The sequence below is a fragment of the Scyliorhinus torazame genome, chromosome 4 (assembly GCF_047496885.1).
Source record: "Scyliorhinus torazame isolate Kashiwa2021f chromosome 4, sScyTor2.1, whole genome shotgun sequence".
Taxonomy (NCBI): domain Eukaryota; kingdom Metazoa; phylum Chordata; class Chondrichthyes; order Carcharhiniformes; family Scyliorhinidae; genus Scyliorhinus; species Scyliorhinus torazame.
This window is the reverse complement of record NC_092710.1, coordinates 76,053,244-76,074,929: the sequence shown is the minus strand read 5'-3', so window position 1 is coordinate 76,074,929 and position 21,686 is coordinate 76,053,244. Positions and strand designations below refer to the sequence as shown.

At 55.0% G+C, this 21,686-nt stretch overlaps 1 protein-coding gene across 2 annotated transcripts in view; it reads right to left on the bottom strand.

Annotated features, from left to right (window-relative positions):
• Nucleotides 1-891: 891 nt before the first annotated feature.
• Nucleotides 892-21,686, bottom strand: part of LOC140410311 (CD276 antigen-like) — a 195,647-nt gene continuing 174,852 nt past the window's right edge. For both annotated transcript variants that reach the window (XM_072498295.1, XM_072498294.1), the window contains exons 4-6: nt 17,506-17,847; nt 14,296-14,655; nt 892-2,093 (exon numbers count right to left, since the gene is read on the bottom strand). In XM_072498295.1, the coding sequence (XP_072354396.1) occupies nt 1,978-2,093; nt 14,296-14,655; nt 17,506-17,847 (818 nt within the window). In that variant the 3' untranslated portion in view covers nt 892-1,977. The remainder of the gene's footprint in view (nt 2,094-14,295; nt 14,656-17,505; nt 17,848-21,686) is intronic.

The following is a 21,686-nucleotide window of genomic DNA, read 5'->3' as shown; positions in this document are numbered from 1 at the left end:
CTGAGTGGGGAGGCCCACCCGAGTTTAGCTGAGTGAGGGAGGCCCACTCGTGGTTTTCTGAGTGAGGGAAGCCCACTTGAGTTTAGCTGAGTAGGGAGGCCCACTCGAGGTTTGCTGAGTGAGGGAGGCCCACTCGAGGTTTGCTGAGTGAGGGAGGCCCACTCGAGGTTTGCTGAGTGAGGGAGGCCCACTCGAGGTTTGCTGAGTGAGGGAGGCCCACTCGAGGTTTGCTGGGGTGAGGGAGGCCCACTCGAGGTTTGCTGAGTGAGGGAGGCCCACTCGAGGTTTGCTGAGTGAGGGAGGCCCACTCGAGTTTAGCTGAGTAGGGAGGCCCACCCGAGTTTAGCTGAGTGAGGGAGGCCCACTCGAGTTTAGCTGAGTAGGGAGGCCCACTCGAGGTTTGCTGGGGTGAGGGAGGCCTACTCGAGTTTAGCTGAGTGAGGGAGGCCCACTCGAGTTTAGCTGAGTGGGGAGGCCCGCTCGAGTTTAGCTGAGTGAGGGACGCCCACTCGTGGTTTTCTGAGTGAGGGAAGCCCACTCGAGTTTAGCTGAGTAGGGAGGCCCACTCGAGGTTTGCTGGGGTGAGGGAGGCCCACTCGAGTTTAGCTGGGGTGAGGGAGGCCCACTCGAGTTTAGCTGGGGTGAGGGAGGCCCACTTGAGTTTAGCTGAGTAGGGAGGCTCACTCAGGTTCGCTGGGTGAGGGAGGCCACTCGAATTTAGCTAAGTAGGGAGGCCCACTCGAGGTTTGCTAGGTGAGGCGGTGAGGGGTTCGGAATCAAAGTGGGCAGTTACGATTCAGGTCCTCCACAACCGAATTCAACATCAGAGAGGGGCTGAATGGGCTCCATCATTCGCATGACGAGATGTAAAGCAGTGATTAGAACACAACCTTCCATGTGTGTGCATATATTTACAAAATACAAAAACCGTCAGCAATATAAACTCATGGTACAATTCTTTAGAAACATTTGCAGGGACTCGGAGACCCTGGCGGTGTATCTTCACGATAAATTCTATGATCTATGATGAACGTGCCAAGCGATGGGTTCCGTTCCTGCCTTTTCAAACAACTGTTCAATTGGCCCAGTTATCATTGCTCCCGTTTCACAGTCCACGGTTTAGAAGCTCACGGGTCGGCTGGACAGGGTTTCAAATAGCGCCAATCGAATAGGCAGCACCTCCCAACGTATGGAGCTGCATTGATTGACTGATTATTGATATTTATTGTCACATGTACCGAAGTGCAGTGAAAAGTATTTTTCTGCAGCCGAGGGAATGTACACAGTACGGACATAGTAGACTAAAGAATAATCGACAGAGTACATTGACAGTGGTGTATCCACAAATAGTGATTGGTTACTGTGCGGGACAAGGCCAAACAAGAGCAGCATCGGGCGTCGTGAATCGTGTTCTTACAGGGAGCAGATCAGTCCGAGGGGGAGTCGTTGAGGAGTTTTGTAGCTGTGGGGAAGAAGCTGTTCCTGTGTCTGTATGTGCGGCTCTTCAGACTTCTGTACCTTCTGCCTGATGGAAGGGTCTGGAAGAAGGCAACACCTGGGTGGGAGGGGCCTCTGATAATGCTGTCTGCCTTCCTGAGGCAGCGGGAGGTGTCTACAGAATTAATGTGGGGGTGGGAAGCTTGTGTGATACATTGGGCTGAGTTCACCATACTGCAGTGTCTTGCGATCTTGGGCCGAGCAGTTGCCATACCAAACTGTGATGCAGCCGGATAGGATGCTCTCTGTGGCACATCTGTAGAGGCACTTTCCTCCCGACTGCCCTGCTCGCAGCCTGACAGCAGGACCACATGCAAGTTCCTCCCCACTCCCCCCGCAGGAGTCAGAAATCCCAACGAGAAGAAGCAAGTTAAACTATTCTCCCATCTGTTTCCTCTGGAGAGAGGGGGTCGGCGCTAGATTTGGAAACGGTAACTTTCAGCTCGGTGAGCACGGCGACTTTCCAGAACTTTCCGTCTCTCACACAGTCGGCTTCACCGATGTGCAGTTTTGAATGTAGGCGAGCAGAGCGAGGAGCAGCAGCAGATTCACGACGCTCCCAATTACCGCAAGTCGGGCCCTAGTTTCGCGTCGACCTGCAGGGCGGGAGGGTGGAGAGAGAGAGATTGGTGGGAGCGGGGAGGGAGACAGATTCAGTCGAAGGCCAAGGCTATCATGATCAGGAACTGAGGGACGTCACGGGGGCTTCGCGAGGATCAGTACTTGGGCCACAATTGTTCACCATCTGTATCAATGATATGGATGTGGGCCCAAATGTAATATTTCCAAGTTTGTGGATAATACAAATCCAGGCGGGAATGTGTGTTGTGAGGAAGATGTAAAGCGGATTTGGACAGATTGAGTGAGTGGGCAGGAACGTTGCAGATGGAACATATGGGCGGCGAGGTAGCACAGTGGTTAGCAGTCTTGCTTCACAGCTTCAGGGTCCCAGGTTCGATTCCCCGCTGGGTCACTGTCTGTGCGGAGTCTGCACGATCTCCCCATGTCTGCGCGGGTTTCCACCGGGTGCTCCGGTTTCCTCCCACATGTTCCAAAAGACGTGCTGTTAGGTGAATTGGACATTCTGAATTCTCCCTCTGTGTACCTGAACAGGCGCCGGAATGTGGCGACTAGGGGATTTTCACAGTAACCTCATTGCTGTGTTAATGTAAGTCGACTTGTGACAATAATGAAGATTATTACTGTTAATGTGGAAAAATGTGAGGTAATCCACTTTGGTCGAAGGAACAGGGCTGCAGACTGTTTCCTAAATGCTAAGAAATTAGAGAGTGTAGATGTACAGAGGGACCTGCGTGTCCTTGTCCATAAGTCACTGAAGGCTAACAGACTGGTGCAGCAAGCTGTGAGGAAGGTCAATGGGATGTTAGCCTTTACCACAAGAGGATTTGAGTACAGGAGAAGTGAGGCCTTGCTTCAATTGTACAGAATCCTGGCTCGACAGCACCTGTGCCGTTTTGGCCCCCTTGCCCCAGAAAGGGCGTTATCGCCATCGAGGGAAGATTCACCAGACTTGTTCCGGGGATGGCAGGACTGTCTGATGAAGAGAGATTGGGCAAACTGGGCCTGCATTCTCTGGCGTGTGGAAGAATGAGAGGTCATCTCACTCAAACCAACAAAATCCTGAAAGGAATAGACAGGGTCGGCAGGTGAGATGTTCACCATCTGTATCAATGCTATGGATGTGGGCCCAAATGTAATATTTCCAAGTTTGTGGATAATACAAATCCAGGCGGGAATGTGTGTTGTGAGGAAGATGCAAAAACGGATTTGGACAGGTTGAGTGAGTGGGCAGTCAAGAACCAGGAGACACAATTTCAAAATCTGGGAGATGTCACTAAGGCCGGAGATGAGGAGAAATGTTGTTAAGGTTGAGGACTCCTGGGTCTGTACTCGTTGGAGTTTAGAAGGATGAGGGGGGACTTTATTGAAACTTACAGGATACTGCGAGACCTGGATAGAGTGGACGTGGAGAGGATGTTTCCACTTGTCGGAAAAACTAGAACCAGAGGACACCATCTCAGATAAAAGGGATCCTTTAAAACTGAGATGAGGAGGAATTTCTTCAGCCAGAGGGTGGTGAATCTGTGTAACTCTTTGCCGCAGAAGGCTGTGGAGGCCAAATCACTGAGTGTCTTTAAGACAGAGATAGATAGGTTCTTGATTAAGAAGGTCATCGGGGGTTATGGGGAGAAGACAGGAGAATGGGGATGAGAAACATATCAGCCATGATTGAATAGCGGAGCAGACTCGATGGGCCGAGTAGCCTAATTCTGCTCCTGTGTCTTAATGTCTTACCCAGAGGCTGGTGAATCTTTGTAATTCTCTATCCCAGGGGGCAGTGGAAGCTCAGTCACTGAGTAAGTTTAAGGTAGAGATTGATTCATTTCTGATTGAGAATAATGTAAAGGGTTATGGGGACAGTGAGTGCAAAAAGCATTGAAGTGTCCAATCAACCATGATGTATTGACTAGCGGAGCAGGTCCAATGGACAAAATGGCCAACTCCTGCTTCTCTGTGGGCGAGGAGTTTCGGGGTTGAGTGAGGGGGTCCCACAGTTTCGGGAGGGGAGGCACAAGGAGTCCCACAGTTTTGGGGGTTGGGTGACGGGGTCTCACAGTTTTGGGGTTGAGTTAAGGGGTTTCGGGGTTGGGTGAGAGGGTCTCACAGTTTTGAGGGGGGGCGAGGGGGTCTCACAGTTTCGGGGTTGGGTTAGGGGGTTTTGGGGTTGGGTTAGGGGGTTTCGGGGTTGGGTGAGGGGGTTTCAGGGTTGGGTGATGGGGTTTCGGGGTTGGGTGAGGGGGTTTTGGGGTTGGGTGAGAGGGTCCCACAGTTTTGGGGTTGGGTGAGGGGGTCTCACAGTTTCGGGGTTGGGTTAGGGGGTTTCGGGGTTGGGTGAGGGAGTTTCGGGGTTGGATGAGGGTGTTTCAGGGTTGGGTGAGGGAGTTTCGGGGTTGGGTGAGGGTGTTTTGGGGTTGGGTGAGGGTGTATTGGGGTTGGGTGAGGGGGTCCCACAGTTTCGGGGTTGAGTTAGGGGGTTTCGGGGTTGAGTTAGGGGGTTTCGGGGTTGGGTGAGGGGCTTTCGGGGTTGGGTGAGGGGGTTTCGGGGTTGGGTGAGGGTGTATTGGCGTTGGGTGAGGGGGTCCCACAGTTTCGGGGTTGAGTTAGGGGGTTTCGGGGTTGAGTTAGGGGGTTTCGGGGTTGGGTGAGGGGCTTTCGGGGTTGGGTGAGGGGGTTTTGGGGTTGGGTGAGGGGGTTTCGGGGTTGGGTGAGGGGGTTTCGGGGTTGGGTGAGGGGGTTTCGGGGTTGGGTGAGGGGGTCCCACAGTTTCGGGGTTGAGTTAGGGGGTTTCGGGGTTGGGTGAGGGGGTTTTGGGGTTGGGTGAGGGGGTTTCGGGGTTGGGTGAGGGGGTTTCGGGGTTGGGTGAGGGGGTTTCGGGGTTGGGTGAGGGGGTTTCAGGGTTGGGTGAGGGGGTTTTGGGGTTGGGTGAGGGGGTTTCGGGGTTGGGTGAGGGGGTTTCGGGGTTGGGTGAGGGGGTTTCGGGGTTGGGTGAGGGGGTTTCGGGGTTGGGTGAGGGTGTTTTGGGGTTGGGTGAGGGTGTATTGGGGTTGGGTGAGGGGGTCCCACAGTTTCGGGGTTGAGTTAGGGGGTTTCGGGGTTGGGTGAGGGGGTTTCGGTGTTGGGTGAGGGGGTTTTGGGGTTGGGTGAGAGGGTCTCACAGTTTTGGGGGGGGTGAGTGGTACCACAGTTTCGGGGTTGAGTTAGGGGGTTTCAGGGTTGAGTTAGGGGGTTTCGGGGTTGGGTGAGGGGGTTTCGGTGTTGGGTGAGGGGGTTTTGGGGTTGGGTGAGAGGGTCTCACAGTTTTGGGGGGGGTGAGTGGTACCACAGTTTCGGGGTTGAGTTAGGGGGTTTCAGGGTTGAGTTAGGGGGTTTCGGGGTTGGGTGAGGGGGTTTCGGTGTTGGGTGAGGGGGTTTTGGGGTTGGGTGAGAGGGTCTCACAGTTTTGGGGGGGGTGAGTGGTACCACAGTTTCAGGGGGGGGGGGCTGGTGGTGAGGGATCCCACATTTTCGGGGTGAGGGTCTCAGAGTTTGGGGCGGGGTAAATAGGAGAATGCGAGTGGTGAGCGGTCCCAGTTTGCTCTATGAGCTAAAAGCCCAATCCACAGCCCCAGTGACAGGATGAATCCGGACTGGAGTGGAGCCTATCGCACCGGAATAGCACCCACTTCCCAGAGTGCTCAGTGCCCCATCAGCCGAAAGCCCACTTGAGCCGATGCCGATGGGCTCCTTTAACAATCCAGTGGCCTTTGGAGGTTCTGCGTTTAACTTGGATCCTAACCCCTCAAATTGTCGTTTACGATATTCTACCTGGCGCTTGGCACCTAGGTAGACCGTAGCGACTGGATGCTGCCCCCCCCGCTACAGATTCCTCCCCAGCCGCGGGGAGATGTCCTTAACCGCACGCTGGTTCCCCCATACCACACCACCGTCGCAGCCTCCTGACCATTCACCAACTCCACAGTGCTGTCCAACCTAAGGAGGTGGGACTGCCTCTTGGGACAAAGTGTCCAAGTGACTCTCTCGGATCGCAGCTCAGTGCTTACCCCGAGACAGACCGGAATAGGAATCTGTTCCCCACATTCCCAGCGACTACAGTCATGGCACACCGGCATCCTCACATGGCTGGCTAAGCTCGGGCCCAATTGATTAGTGAGGTAGTTACTAATTAACCAGTTTACAGCCTGCAGACTAAGAGACGGGAGGAACACTCACCAACCAATGAAAACTGAAAGAATAAACGTCAGCAGCTCCTCCCAAACTCTGCTCTGACATTCTCACTTGGTGCAGTGTCCGCAAAGCACCTCAGAGGACTGAGATTGTAGTGGCTGGAGGAGGTTACAGAGATAGCGAGGGTTGTAGGGACTGGAGGAGGTTACAGAAATAGGGAGGGTTATAGGGGCTGGAGGAGGTTACAGAGATAGGGAGGGTTGTTGGGGCTGGAGGAGGTTACAGAGATAGGGAGGGTTGTAGGGGCTGGAGAAAGCTACAGAGATAGGGAGGGTTGTAGGGGCTGGAGGAGGTTACAGAGATAGGGAGGGTTGCAGGCGTTGGAGGAGGTTACAGAGATGGGGGGGTTGTAGGGGCTGGAGGAGGTTACAGAGATAGGGAGGGTTGTTGGGGCTGGAGGAGGTTACAGAGATAGGGAGGGTTGTAGGGGCTGGAGGAGGTTACAGAGATGGGGGGGTTGTAGGGGCTAGAGGAGGTTACAGAGATAGGGCGGGTCGTAGACGTTGGAGGAAGTTACAGAGATAGGGAGGGTTGTAGGCATTGAAGGAGGTTACAGAGATGGGGAGGGTTGTACGCGTTGGAGGAGGTTACAGAGATAGGGCGGGTCGTAGACGTTGGAGGAGGTTACAGAGATAGGGAGGGTTGTAGGCATTGAAGGAGGTTACAGAGATAGGGAGGGCTGTAAGGGCTAGAGGAGGTTACAGAGATGGGGAGGGTTGTAGGCGTTGGAGGAGGTTACAGAGATTGGGAGGTTTGGAGGCGTTGGAGGAGGTTACAGAGATGGGGAGAGTTGTAGGCGCTGGAGGAAGTTACAGAGAAAGGGAGGGTTGTAGGGACTGAGGGAGGTTGCAGAGATAGGGAGGGTTGTAGGGGCTGGGGGAAGATACAGAGATAGGGAGGGTTGTAGGGACTGAGGGAGGTTACAGAGATAGGGAGGGTTGTAGGGGCTGGGGGAAGTTACAGAGATAGGGAGGGTGTAGGGGCTGGAGGAGGTTACAGAGATGGGGAGGGTCATAGGTGTTGGAGGTGGTTACAGAGATAGGGAGTGTTGGAGGAGGTTACAGAGATAGGGAGGGTTGTAGGTGTTGGAGGAGATTACAGAGCTAGGGACGGTTGTAGGGACTGGATGAGGTTACAGAGATAGGGAAGGTTATAGGGGCTGGAGGAGGTTACAGAGATAGGGAGGGTTGTAGGCATTGAAGGAGGTTACAGAGATGGGGAGGGTTGTACGCGTTGGAGGAGGTTACAGAGATAGGGCGGGTCGTAGACGTTGGAGGAGGTTACAGAGATAGGGAGGGTTGTAGGCATTGAAGGAAGTTACAGAGATAGGGAGGATTGTAGGGGCTGGAGGAGGTCACAGAGATAGGGAGGGTTGTAGGGGCTGGAGGAGGTCACAGAGATAGGGAGATTTGTAGGTGCTGGGGGAAGTTACAGAGATAGGGAGGGCTGTAAGGGCTAGAGGAGGTTACAGAGATGGGGAGGGTTGTAGGCGTTGGAGGAGGTTACAGGGATTGGGAGGTTTGGAGGCGTTGGAGGAGGTTACAGAGATGGGGAGAGTTGTAGGCGCTGGAGGAAGTTACAGAGAAAGGGAGGGTTGTAGGGACTGAGGGAGGTTGCAGAGATAGGGAGGGTTGTAGGGGCTGGGGGAAGATACAGAGATAGGGAGGGTTGTAGGGACTGAGGGAGGTTACAGAGATAGGGAGGGTTGTAGGGGCTGGGGGAAGTTACAGAGATAGGGAGGGTGTAGGGGCTGGAGGAGGTTACAGAGATAGGGAGGGTCATAGGTGTTGGAGGTGGTTACAGAGATAGGGAGTGTTGGAGGAGGTTACAGAGATAGGGAGGGTTGTAGGTGTTGGAGGAGATTACAGAGCTAGGGACGGTTGTAGGAACTGGATGAGGTGACAGAGATAGGGAAGGTTATAGGGGCTGGAGGAGGTTACAGAGATAGGGAGGGTTGTAGGGGCTGGAGGAGGTTACAGAGATAGGGAGGGTTGTAGGGGCTGGAGGATGTTACCGAAAAATGGAGGGTTGTAAGGGCTGGAGGAAGTTCCAGAGATAAGGAGGGTTGTAGGGGCTGGAGGAGGTTATGGAAAGAGGGAGAGTTGTAGCCGTTAGAGGAGGTTACAGAGATAGGGAGGGTTGTAGGGGCTGGAGTAGGTTACAGCGATAGGGAGGGTTGAAGGCGTTGGATGTGGTTACAGAGATAGGGAGGGTTGTAGGGACTGGAGGAGGTTACAGGGATAGGGAGGGTTGTAGGCATTGTAGGAGGTTTCAGAGATAGGGAGGGTTGTAGGGACTGGAGGAGGTTACAGAGATAGGGAGGGCAGTAGGGGCTGGAGGAGGTTACAGAGAGAGGGAGTGTTGTAGGAACTGGAAGTAGTTAGAGAGATCGGGAGGGTTATAGGGGCTGGAGGAGTGTACAAAGATAAGGAGGGTTGGAGGAGGTTACAGAGATGGGGGTGTTGGAGGAGTTTACCGAGATAGAGGGTTGGAGGGGGTTACAACGATAGGGAGGGTTGGAGGAGGTTACAGCGATAGCGAGGGTTGGAGGAGGTTACGGCGATAGGGATGGTTGGAGGAGGTTACAGCGATAGAGAGGGTTGGAGGAGGTTACGGCGATAGGGAGGGTTGGAGGAGGTTACAGAGATAGGGAGGGTTGTAGGGGCTGGAGGAGGTTACAGAGATAGGGAGGGTTGTAGGGGCTGGAGGATGTTACCGAAAAATGGAGGGTTGTAAGGGCTGGAGGAAGTTCCAGAGATAAGGAGGGTTGTAGGGGCTGGAGGAGGTTATGGAAAGAGGGAGAGTTGTAGCCGTTAGAGGAGGTTACAGAGATAGGGAGGGTTGTAGGGGCTGGAGTAGGTTACAGCGATAGGGAGGGTTGAAGGCGTTGGATGTGGTTACAGAGATAGGGAGGGTTGTAGGGACTGGAGGAGGTTACAGGGATAGGGAGGGTTGTAGGCATTGTAGGAGGTTTCAGAGATAGGGAGGGTTGTAGGGACTGGAGGAGGTTACAGAGATAGGGAGGGCAGTAGGGGCTGGAGGAGGTTACAGAGAGAGGGAGTGTTGTAGGAACTGGAAGTAGTTAGAGAGATCGGGAGGGTTATAGGGGCTGGAGGAGTGTACAAAGATAAGGAGGGTTGGAGGAGGTTACAGAGATGGGGGTGTTGGAGGAGTTTACCGAGATAGAGGGTTGGAGGGGGTTACAACGATAGGGAGGGTTGGAGGAGGTTACAGCGATAGCGAGGGTTGGAGGAGGTTACGGCGATAGGGATGGTTGGAGGAGGTTACAGCGATAGAGAGGGTTGGAGGAGGTTACGGCGATAGGGAGGGTTGGAGGAGGTTACAGCGATAGAGAGGGTTGGAGGAGGTTACGGCGATAGGGATGGTTGGAGGAGGTTACGGTGATAGGGTGGGTTGGTGGAGGTTACGGCGAAAGGGAGGGTTGGAGGAGGTTACAGAGATTGGGGTGTTGGAGGAGTTTACCGAGATAGAGGGTTGGAGGAGTTTACAGCGATAGAGAGGGTTGGAGGAGGTTACAGCGATAGGCATGGTTGGAGGAGGTTACAGCGAGAGGGAGGGTTAGAGGAGGTTACAGCGATAGAGAGGGTTGGAGGAGGTTACAGCAATAGGGAGGGTTGGAGGAGGTCACAGCGATAGGGAGGGTTGGAGGAGGTTACAGTGATAGAGAGGGTTGGAGGAGGTCACAGCGATAGGGAGGGTTGGAGGAGGTTACAGCGATAGAGAGGGTTGGAGGAGGTCACAGCGATAGGGAGGGTTGGAGGAGGTTACAGTGATAGAGAGGGTTGGAGGAGGTCACAGCGATAGGGAGGGTTGGAGGAGGTTACAGCGATCGGGAGGGTTGGAGGAGGTTACAGCGATAGGGAGGGTTGGAGGAGGTTACAGCGATAGAGAGGGTTGGAGAAGGTTACAGCGAGAGGGAGGGTTGGAGGAGGTTACAGCGATAGAGAGGGTTGGAGAAGGTTACAGCGAGAGGGAGGGTTGGAGGAGGTTACAGCAATAGGGAGGGTTGGAGGAGGTTACAGCGATAGAGAGGGTTGGAGAAGGTTACAGCGAGAGGGAGGGTTGGAGGAGGTTACAGCGATAGAGAGGGTTGGAGGAGGTTACAGCGATAGGGAGGGTTGGAGGAGGTTACAGCGATAGAGAGGGTTGGAGAAGGTTACAGCGAGAGGGAGGGTTGGAGGAGGTTACAGCAATAGGGAGGGTTGGAGGAGGTTACAGCAATAGGGAGGGTTGGAGGAGGTTACAGTGATAGAGAGGGTTGGAGAAGGTTACAGCAATAGGGAGGGTTGGAGGAGGTTACAGCAATAGGGAGGGTTGGAGGAGGTTACAGCGATAGGGAGGGTTGGAGAAGGTTACAGCGAGAGGGAGGGTTGGAGGAGGTTACAGCAATAGGGAGGGTTGGAGGAGGTTACAGCGATACGGAGGGTTGGAGGAGGTTACAGCAATAGGGAGGGTTGGAGGAGGTTACAGCAATAGGGAGGTTTGGAGGAGGTTACAGTGATAGAGAAGGTTGGAGGAGGTCACAGCGATAGGGAGGGTTGGAGGAGGTTACAGCAATAGGGAGGGTTGGAGGAGGTTACAGCAATAGGGAGGGTTGGAGGAGGTTACAACGATAGGGAGGGATGGAGGAGGTTACAGCAATAGGGAGGTTTGGAGGAGGTTACAGCGATAGGGAGGGTTGGAGGAGGTTACAGTGATAGAGAAGGTTGGAGGAGGTCACAGCGATAGGGAGGGTTGGAGGAGGTTACAGCGATCGGGAGGGTTGGAGGAGGTTACAGTGATAGAGAAGGTTGGAAGAGGTTACAGCGATAGTGAGGGTTGGAGGAGGTTACAGCGATAAGGAGGGTTGGAGGAGTTTACAGCGAGAGGGAGGGTTGGAGGAGGTTACAACGATAGGGAGGGTTGGAGAAGGTTACAGCGATAGGGAGGGTTGGTGGAGGTTACAGCGATCGGGAGGGTTGGAGGAGGTCACAGCGATAGGGAGGGTTGGAGAAGGTTACAGCGATAGGGAGGGTTGGAGGAGGTTACAGCGATAGGGAGGGTTGGTGGAGGTTACAGCGATCGGGAGGGTTGGAGAAGGTTACAGCGATAGGGAGGGTTGGAGGAGGTTACAGCGATAGGGAGGGTTGGAGGAGGTTACAGCGATCGGGAGGGTTGGAGAAGGTTACAGGATAGGGAGGGTTGGAGGGGGTTACAGCGATAGGGAGGGTTGCAGGAGGTCACAGCGATAGGGAGGGTTGGAGGAGGTCACAGCGATAGGGAGGGTTGGAGGAGGTCACAGCGATAGGGAGGGTTGGAGGGGGTTACAACGATAGGGAGGGTTGGAGGAGGTTACAGCGATAGGGAGGGTTGGAGGAGGTTACAGCGATAGGGAGGGTTGGAGGAGGTCACAGCGATAGGGAGGGTTGGAGGAGGTCACAGCGATAGGGAGGGTTGGAGAAGGTTACAGCGATAGGGAGGGTTGGAGGGGGTTACAACGATAGGGAGAGTTGGAGGGGGTTACAGCGATAGGGAGGGTTGGAGGAGGTTACAGCGATAGGGAGGGTTGGAGGAGGTTACAGCGATAGGGAGGGTTGGAGGAGGTTACAGAGATAGGGAGGGTTGGAGGAGTTTACAGCGATAGGGAGGGTTGGAGGAGGTCACAGCGATAGGGAGGGTTGGAGGAGGTCACAGCAATAGGGAGGGTTGGAGGAGGTCACAGCGATAGGGAGAGTTGGAGGAGGTTACAGCGATAGGGAGGGTTGGAGGAGGTCACAGCGATAGGGAGGGTTAGAGGAGGTTACAGCGATAGGGAGGGTTGGAGAAGGTTACAGCGATAGGGAGGGTTGGAGGAGGTTACAGCGATAGGGAGGTTTGGAGGAGGTCACAGCGATAGGGAGGGTTGGAGGAGGTCACAGCGATAGGGAGGGTTGGAGAAGGTTACAGCGATAGGGAGGGTTGGAGGGGGTTACAACGATAGGGAGGGTTGGAGGAGGTTACAGCGATAGGGAGGGTTGGAGGAGGTTACAGAGATAGGGAGGGTTGGAGGAGTTTACAGCGATAGGGAGGGTTGGAGGAGGTCACAGCGATAGGGAGGGTTGGAGGAGGTCACAGCGATAGGGAGGGTTGGAGGAGGTCACAGCGATAGGGAGAGTTGGAGGAGGTTACAGCGATAGGGAGGGTTGGAGGAGGTCACAGCGATAGGGAGGGTTAGAGGAGGTTACAGCGATAGGGAGGGTTGGAGAAGGTTACAGCGATAGGGAGGGTTGGAGGAGGTTACAGCGATAGGGAGGGTTGGAGGAGGTTACAACGATAGGGAGGGTTGGAGGAGGTTACAGCGATAGGGAGGGTTGGAGGAGGTTACAGCGATAGGGAGGGTTGGAGGAGGTCACAGCGATAGGGAGGGTTGGAGGAGGTCACAGCGATAGGGAGGGTTGGAGAAGGTTACAGCGATAGGGAAGGTTGGAGGAGGTCACAGCGATAGGGAGGGTTGGAGGAGGTCACAGCGATAGGGAGGGTTGGAGAAGGTTACAGCGATAGGGAAGGTTGGAGGGGGTTACAACGATAGGGAGGGTTGGAGGAGGTTACAACGATAGGGAGGGTTGGAGGAGGTCACAGCGATAGGGAGGGTTGGAGGGGGTTACAACGATAGGGAGGGTTGGAGGAGGTCACAGCGATAGGGAGGGTTGGAGGAGGTCACAGCGATAGGGAGGGTTGGAGGAGGTCACAGCGATAGGGAGGGTTGGAGGAGGTCACAGCGATAGGGAGGGTTGGAGGAGGTCACAGCGATAGGGAGGGTTGGAGGAGGTTACAACGATAGGGAGGGTTGGAGGAGGTCACAGCGGTAGGGAGGGTTGGAGGAGGTTACAGCGATAGGGAGGGTTGGAGAAGGTTACAGCGATAGGGAAGGTTGGAGGGGGTTACAACGATAGGGAGGGTTGGAGGAGGTCACAGCGATAGGGAGGGTTGGAGGAGGTCACAGCGATAGGGAGGGTTGGAGGAGGTCACAGCGATAGGGAGGGTTGGAGGAGGTCACAGCGATAGGGAGGGTTGGAGAAGGTTACAGCGATAGGGAAGGTTGGAGGGGGTTACAACGATAGGGAGGGTTGGAGGAGGTCACAGCGATAGGGAGGGTTGGAGGAGGTCACAGCGATAGGGAGGGTTGGAGGAGGTTACAGCGATAGGGAGGGTCGGAGGAGGTTACAGCGATAGGGAGGGTTGGAGGAGGTTACAGCGATAGGGAGGGTTGGAGGAGGTCACAGCGATAGGGAGGGTTGGAGGAGGTCACAGCGATAGGGAGGGTTGGAGGAGGTCACAGCGAGAGGGAGGGTTGGAGAAGGTTACAGCGATAGGGAGGGTTGGAGAAGGTTACAACGATAGAGAGGGTTGGAGGGGGTTACAGCGATCGGGAGGGTTGGAGGAGGTTACAACGATAGGGAAGGTTGGAGGAGGTCACAGCGATAGGGAGGGTTGGAGAAGGTCACAGCGATAGGGAGAGTTGGAGGAGGTTACAGCGATAGGGAGGGTTGGAGGGGGTTACAACGATAGGGAGGGTTGGAGAAGGTCACAGCGATAGGGAGGGTTGGAGGAGGTCACAGCGATAGGGAGGGTTGGAGAAGGTTACAGCGATAGGGAGGGTTGGAGGGGGTTACAACGATAGGGAGGGTTGGAGGAGGTTCCAGCGATAGGGAGGGTTGGAGGAGGCTATGGAATGATTTGAAAACAAAGTGTGAGTTTTAAATTGGAAGTGTTGCAGGATTGGGTTGGTGTTTAGGTCAGTGGGCACAGGGGATGGGTGAGGGGGACCTGCTGGATACAGGGGCAACAGAGCAACGAAGATTTGACCGAAGATGAAACGTGGGAGAAGATCCAGGAGGGAATGTTGGAAGAGCTGTGTTGGTGTTGGAAGGGCAGGGCCTGTGCCGTGGGGGCACTCTGGCCCGGATGGGTTTCAGCGAGGGGGGTGGTCGTGGGTTAAGATGTGAGGCCTACCTGCAGGCTGCTCGCAGCCGTTGAGACACACGCTCTCATTGGACCTCCTCCTGTCTGTACTTGTGCCGCCCTCCCCCTGGCCACACCTCTGGCCGCTCGCCACACTCTGGTTTATCCTGGCATTGGTGACTTGACACAAGAGCTGCCACTCCAGACCGCCTGGCACCTCCAGCCAACTGTGCAGTTCGTAGGTCCCGTTGCTTGCTGCCACCGATCGATCCTTCACCTCCCCGGGGTACTGGCTCCCGTTTGACCACTGCCACTGCAGCCGCGACAGCGGGTAGCCACCCCCAGAGCTGCAGTTCAGGTTGACAAATGGGGGGGTAGCAGAGCAGGAGACTTCAGGTTGACTGTAGGGGGCTGGGGAGGAGGGGGGGGGGTAGAGTCACAGAATCACAAAGTTGCTGAAGCAAGCCATTCAGCCCAGTACAACAATCTAACCAGCCCCGTTAACCCCCAGCCCCGCCAACCACTCTATCCTTGTACCCCTGCTAGTTTATTCCCCTCAACGACCCATCCAATTTCCTTTTGAAATCATTCACCGTCTCCGCATCGCCCACCCTAGTACAGTAAGAAGTCGAACAACACCAGGTTAATGTCCAACAGGTTTGTTTGGAATCACTAGCTTTCGGAGCGCAGCTCCTTGATCAGGAGCGTTTCACCCTCGGACAATCCAAAGTTGTTTTATTACGGTCAAGTCGATGACCAGGGTCAGGGGCGTCATTCTCCGACCCCCCGCCGGGTCGGAGAATCGCCGGGGGCTGGCGTGAATCCCGCCCCCGCCGGTTGCCTAAGTCTCCGGTACCGGATATTCGGCGGGGGCGGGAATCGGGCCGCGCCGGTTGGCGGGACCCCCCGCTGGATTCTCTGGCCCGGATGGGCCGAAGTCCCGCCGATAAATTGCCTGTCCCGCCGGCGTGGATTAAACCACCTATTGAACGGCGGGACAAGGCGGCGTGGGCGGGCTCCGGGGTCCTGGGGGTGGGGGGGGTGCGGCGGGGCGATCTGGCCCCGGGGGGTGCCCCCACGGTGGCCTGGCCCGCGATCGGGGCCCACCGATCCGCGGGCGGGCCTGTGCCGTGGGGGCACTCTTTCCCTTCCACCTCCGCCACGGCCTCCACCATGGCGGAGGCGGAAGAGACTCTCCCCACTGCGCATGCGCGGGAAACTGTCAGCGGCCGCTGACGCTCCCGCGCATGCGCCGCCCGGAGATGTCATTTCCGCCAGCTGGCGGGGCGGAAATCTCTCCTGTGTCGGCCTAGCCCCTCAGTGTTGAGGCTCAGCCCCCAAAGATGCGGAGCATTCCGCACCTTTGGGGCGGCGCGATACCCGTCTGATTGGCGCCGTTTTGGGCGCCAGTCGGCGGACATCGCGCCGTTTTGGGAGAATTTCGCCCAAGATTAGGGACCAACGTGGCAATTTGTGTGTGGAACTGGAAGATATTAGTGAAGTTTTAAATGATTACTTTGCATCTGTGTCACTAAGGAGAAGGATTATGTATAGAAATCATGGGGGTGCTTTGTGATTGATTTTAACAACTTAGCATTGAGAGGGAGGGGCTATTAACAGGTTTAACGGGCATAAAACTGGCTAAATCCCCAGGGCCAGATGAGGTGGATCCCAGGTTTCTCTGGGAGGCAAGGGAGGAGATTGCAGCGGCTTTGACAAAGATTTTCATATCTTCTCTAGCCACAGGAGAGATACTAGAGGACTGGAGAATAGCTAATGTGGTGCCATTATTCAAGAAGGGGAGTAGGGACAAACCGGGAAATTACAGGCCAGTGAGTCGAACTTCAGTGGTAGGGAAGCTACTGGAAAAAACAGAGACAGAATTCATCTTCGCAGAGGCAAGGAGCCATCACGGATAGTCAGCATGGTTTTCTCAAAGGAAGAGCATGTCTTACAAATTTGACTGAATTTTCTGAGGAGGTGACTCGGTGTGTAGATGACGGTAATGCAGTTGATGTAGTCTACATGGGCTTTTAATAAGGCCTTTGACAAGGTACCGCATGGTAGGTTGTTGCAAAAGGTTAAATCTCACGGGATCCAGGGTGAGGTAGCCAATTGGATACAAAATTGGCTGGACGACAGAAGACAGAGGGTGGTTGTGGAGGGTTGTTACAAACTGGAGGCCTGTGACCAGCGGTGTGCCTCAGGGATCGGCGCTGGGTCCACTGTTATTTGTGATTTATATTAATGATTTGGATGAGAATGTAGGAGGCATGGTTAGTAAGTTTGCAGATGACACCAAGATTGGTGGCACAGTGGATAGTGAAGAAGGTTATATAAGATTGCAACAAGATCTTGAGCAATTGGGCCAGTGGGCCGATGAATGGCAGATGGAGTTTAATTTGGATAAATGTGAGGTGATGCATTTTGGTAGATCAAATCAGGGCAAGGCCTACTCGGTTAATGGTACGGAATTGAGGAGAGTTACAGAACAAAGAGATGGAGTCGCAGGTGGACAGGAATTCACTTGGGACTCTGGAACTCACTGCTTGATTGGGTGCCAGAGGCGGGAACCCTCACAACTTTTAAGGAGTATTTAGATGAGCACTTCAAATGCCATTGCTCACACTGCTGCCTCACGGCGCTGAGGATCCGGATTCGATCCCGGCCCCGGATCACTGTCCGTGTGGAGTTTGCACATTCTCCCAGTGCCTGCGTGGGTCTCACCCCCACAACCCAAAGATGTGCAGGTTCGGTGGATTGGGCACGCTAAATTGCCCCTTAATTGGAAAAAATGAATTGGGTACTCTGTTGGGCGGCGCGGTAGCAGAGTGGTTAGCACTGCTGCTTCACAGCTCCAGGATCCCAGGTTCGATTCCCGGCTTGGGTTACTGTGCGGAGTCTGCACGTCCTCCCCGTGTCTGCGTGGGTTTCCTCCGGGTGCTCCGGTTTCCTCCCACAGTCCAAAGATGAGCGGGTTAGGTGGATTGGTCATGATAAATTGCCCTTAGTGTCCAAAAAGGTTGGGTGGGGTTACGGGGATAGGGCGGAGGTGTGGACGTAAGTAGGGGGCTCTTTCCAAGGGCCGGTGCAGACACGATGGGCTGAGTGGCCTCCTTCTGCACTGTAGATTCTATAATTCCACCCCCCCCCCCCCACCCACCAGCCCGGAGACTGTCCCCTGCCACCGTGGACTCGAGCCCACCCAGCCAACATCAATGGGCTGGGTGTCTTCCTCCCACGTTCCGCGGTGTAGCGTACCGGCCACTTGCAGCTCCTGCCACTCTTTGTGCTTCCCCAGTGCTGATCGTACGAAGCAGAGGTAGAGGCCCTCGTCCCGGGGGGTGACTCCGATCAACCTCAGAGACGCCTCGCCCAGCCCCAGCCGTGATTCCTCCAGCGCCGTCCTGTTCTGGAACTGTGGGTGCTGGAACCCAGCTCGGGCTGCGCCGCCGTGGTAACTGTAGGCCAGCCGCAGCTCCGGCTCCCTCAAGGTCCACTCGATGACCAGGCCCTGAATGGGTGCTGGCTTGAACAGGCAGCCCAGGATCACGTCCTGCCCCAGCTGGGCAACACGTCCTGCCTGGCCAGTACCCGTGTGTGCTGCAGAACACAACCAGGACAGGTTAGGCAACATCACAACACCACAAACTAAACAACGCTATTCGACTCGGCGAGTCTTCAAATTTTCCAATACATGCAATTAATATCCCACCCAGTCTAATCCCCACTCTCCCCCTCACTCCCCACCCCCTTTAATATCCCACCCAGTCTAATCCCCACTCTCCCCCTCACTCCCCACACCCTTTAATATCCCACTCAGTCTAATCCCACTCTCCCCCTCACTCCCCACACCCTTTAATATCCCACCCAGTCTAATCCCACTCTCCCCCTCACTCCGCACACCCTTTAATATCCCACCCAGTCTAATCCCACTCTCCCCCTCACTCCCCACACCCTTTAATATCCCACCCAGTCTAATCCCCACTCTCCCCCTCACTCCGCATACTGTTTAATATCCCACCCAGTCTAAACCCACTCTCCCCCTCACTCCCCGCACCCTTTAATATCCCACCCAGTCTAATCCCCACTCTCCCCCTCACTCCCCACCCCCTTTAATATCCCACTCAGTCTAATCCCACTCTCCCCCTCACTCCCCACACCCTTTAATATCCCACCCAGTCTAATCCCCACTCTCCCCCTCGCTCCCCGCACCCTTTAATATCCTACCCAGTCTAATCCCCACACTCCCCCTCACTCCCCACACCCTTTAATATCCCACCCAGTCTAATCCCACTCTCCCCCTCACTCCCCACACCCTTTAATATCCCACTCAGTCTAATCCCACACTCCCCCTCACTCCCAACACCCTTTAATAACCCACCCAGTCTAATCCCACTCTCCCCCTCACTCCCCACACCCTTTAATATCCCTCAGTCTAATCCCCAGTCTCCCCTCACTCCCCACATACTTCAATATCCCACTCAGTCTAATCCCACACTCCCCCTCACTCCCCACACCCTTTAATAACCCACCCAGTCTAATCCCCACTCTCTCCTCACTCCCCACACCCTTTAATATCCCACTCAGTCTAATCCCACTCTCAACCTCACTCCCCACACCCTTTAATATCCCACCCAGTCTAATCCCCCTCTCCCCCTCACTCCCCACACCCTTTAATATCCCACCCAGTCTAATCCCCCTCTCCCCCTCACTCCCCACACCCTTTAATATCCCACTCAGTCTAATCCCACTCTCCCCCTCACTCCCCACACCCTTTAATATCCCACTCAGTCTAATCCCACACTCCCCCTCACTCCCCACACCCTTTAATATCCCACCCAGTCTAATCCCCCTCTCCCCCTCACTCCCCACACCCTTTAATATCCCACTCAGTCTAATCCCACACTCCCCCTCACTCCCCACACCCTTTAATATCCCACTCAGTCTAATCCCACTCTCCCCCTCACTCCCCACACCCTTTAATATCCCACTCAGTCTAATCCCACACTCCCCCTCACTCCCCACACCCTTTAATATCCCACCCAGTCTAAACCCACTCTCCCCCTCACTCCGCACACATTAATATCCCACCCAGTCTAACCCCACTCTCCCCCTCACTCCCCACACCCTTTAATATCCCACTCAGTCTAATCCCACACTCCCCCTCACTCCCCACACCCTTTTATATCCCACCCAGTCTAAACCCACTCTCCCCCTCACTCCGCACACATTAATATCCCACCCAGTCTAACCCCACTCTCCCCCTCACTCCCCACACCCTTTAATATCCCACTCAGTCTAATCCCACACTCCCCCTCACTCCCCACACCCTTTAATAACCCACCCAGTCTAATCCCCACTCTCTCCTCACTCCCCACACCCTTTAATATCCCACTCAGTCTAATCCCACTCTCCCCCTCACTCCCCACACCCTTTAATATCCCACTCAGTCTAATCCCACACTCCCCCTCACTCCCCACACCCTTTAATATCCCACTCAGTCTAATCCCACACTCCCCCTCACTCCCCACACCCTTTAATATCCCACCCAGTCTAATCCCCCTCTCCCCCTCACTCCCCACACCCTTTAATATCCCACTCAGTCTAATCCCACTCTCCCCCTCACTCCCCACACCCTTTAATATCCCACTCAGTCTAATCCCACACTCCCCCTCACTCCCCACACCCTTTAATATCCCACTCAGTCTAATCCCACTCTCCCCCTCACTCCCCACACCCTTTAATATCCGACTCAGTCTAATCCCACACTCCCCCTCACTCCCCACACCCTTTAATATCCCACCCAGTCTAAACCCACTCTCCCCTCACTCCCCACACCCTTTAATATCCCACCCAGTCTAAACCCACTCTCCCCCTCACTCCGTACACCCTTTAATATACCACCCAGTCTAATCCCACTCTCCCCTCACTCCCCACACCCTTTAATATCCCACCCAGTCTAAACCCACTCTCCCCCTCACTCCCCACACCCTTTAATATCCCACCCAGTCTAATCCCCACTCTCCCCCTTACTCCCCACACCCTTTAATATCCCACTCAGTCTAATCCCACACTCCCCCTCACTCCCCACACCCTTTAATATCCCACTCAGTCTAATCCCACACTCCCCCTCACTCCCCACACCCTTTAATATCCCACCCAGTCTAAACCCACTCTCTCCTCACTCCCCACACCCTTTAATATCCCACCCAGTCTAATCCCACTCTCCCCCTCACTCCCCACACCCTTTAATATCCCACCCAGTCTAATCCCACTCTCCCCCTCACTCCCCACACCCTTTAATATCCCACCCAGTCTAAACCCACTCTCCCCCTCACTCCGTACACCCTTTAATATACCACCCAGTCTAATCCCACTCTCCCCTCACTCCCCACACCCTTTAATATCCCACCCAGTCTAAACCCACTCTCCCCCTCACTCCCCACACCCTTTAATATCCCACCCAGTCTAATCCCCACTCTCCCCCTTACTCCCCACACCCTTTAATATCCCACTCAGTCTAATCCCACACTCCCCCTCACTCCCCACACCCTTTAATATCCCACTCAGTCTAATCCCACACTCCCCCTCACTCCCCACACCCTTTAATATCCCACCCAGTCTAAACCCACTCTCTCCTCACTCCCCACACCCTTTAATATCCCACCCAGACTAATCCCACTCTCCCCCTCACTCCCCACACCCTTTAATATCCCACCCAGTCTAAACCCACTCTCCCCCTCACTCCGTACACCCTTTAATATCCCACCCAGTCTAATCCCACTCTCCCCTCACTCCCCACACCCTTTAATATCCCACCCAGTCTAATCCCACTCTCCCCCTCACTCCCCACACCCTTTAATATCCCACCCAGTCTAATCCCACTCTCCCCCTCACTCCCCGCACCCTTTAATATCCCACCCAGTCTAAACCCACTCACCCCCTCACTCCCCACACCCTTTAATATCCCACCCAGTCTAATCCCACTCTCCCCCTCACTCCCCACACCCTTTAATATCCCAGCCAGTCTAATCCCATTCTCCCCCTCACTCCCCGCACCCTTTAATATCCCACCCAGTCTAATCCCACTCTCCCCCTCACTCCCCGCACCCTTTAATATCCCACCCAGTCTACAACCACTCTCCCCCTCCACTCCCCGCACCCTTTAATATCCCACCCAGTCTAAACCCCCTCTCCCCCTCACTCCCCGCACCCTTTAATATCCCACCCAGTCTAAACCCACTCTCCCCCTCACTCCCCGCACCCTTTAATATCCCACCCAGTCTAATCCCACTCTCCCCCTCACTCCCCGCGCCCTTTAATATCCTACCCAGTCTAAACCCACTCTCCCCCTCACTCCCCGCACCCTTTAATATCCCACCCAGTCTAAACCCACTCTCCCCCTCACTCCGCACACCCTTTAATATCCCACCCAGTCT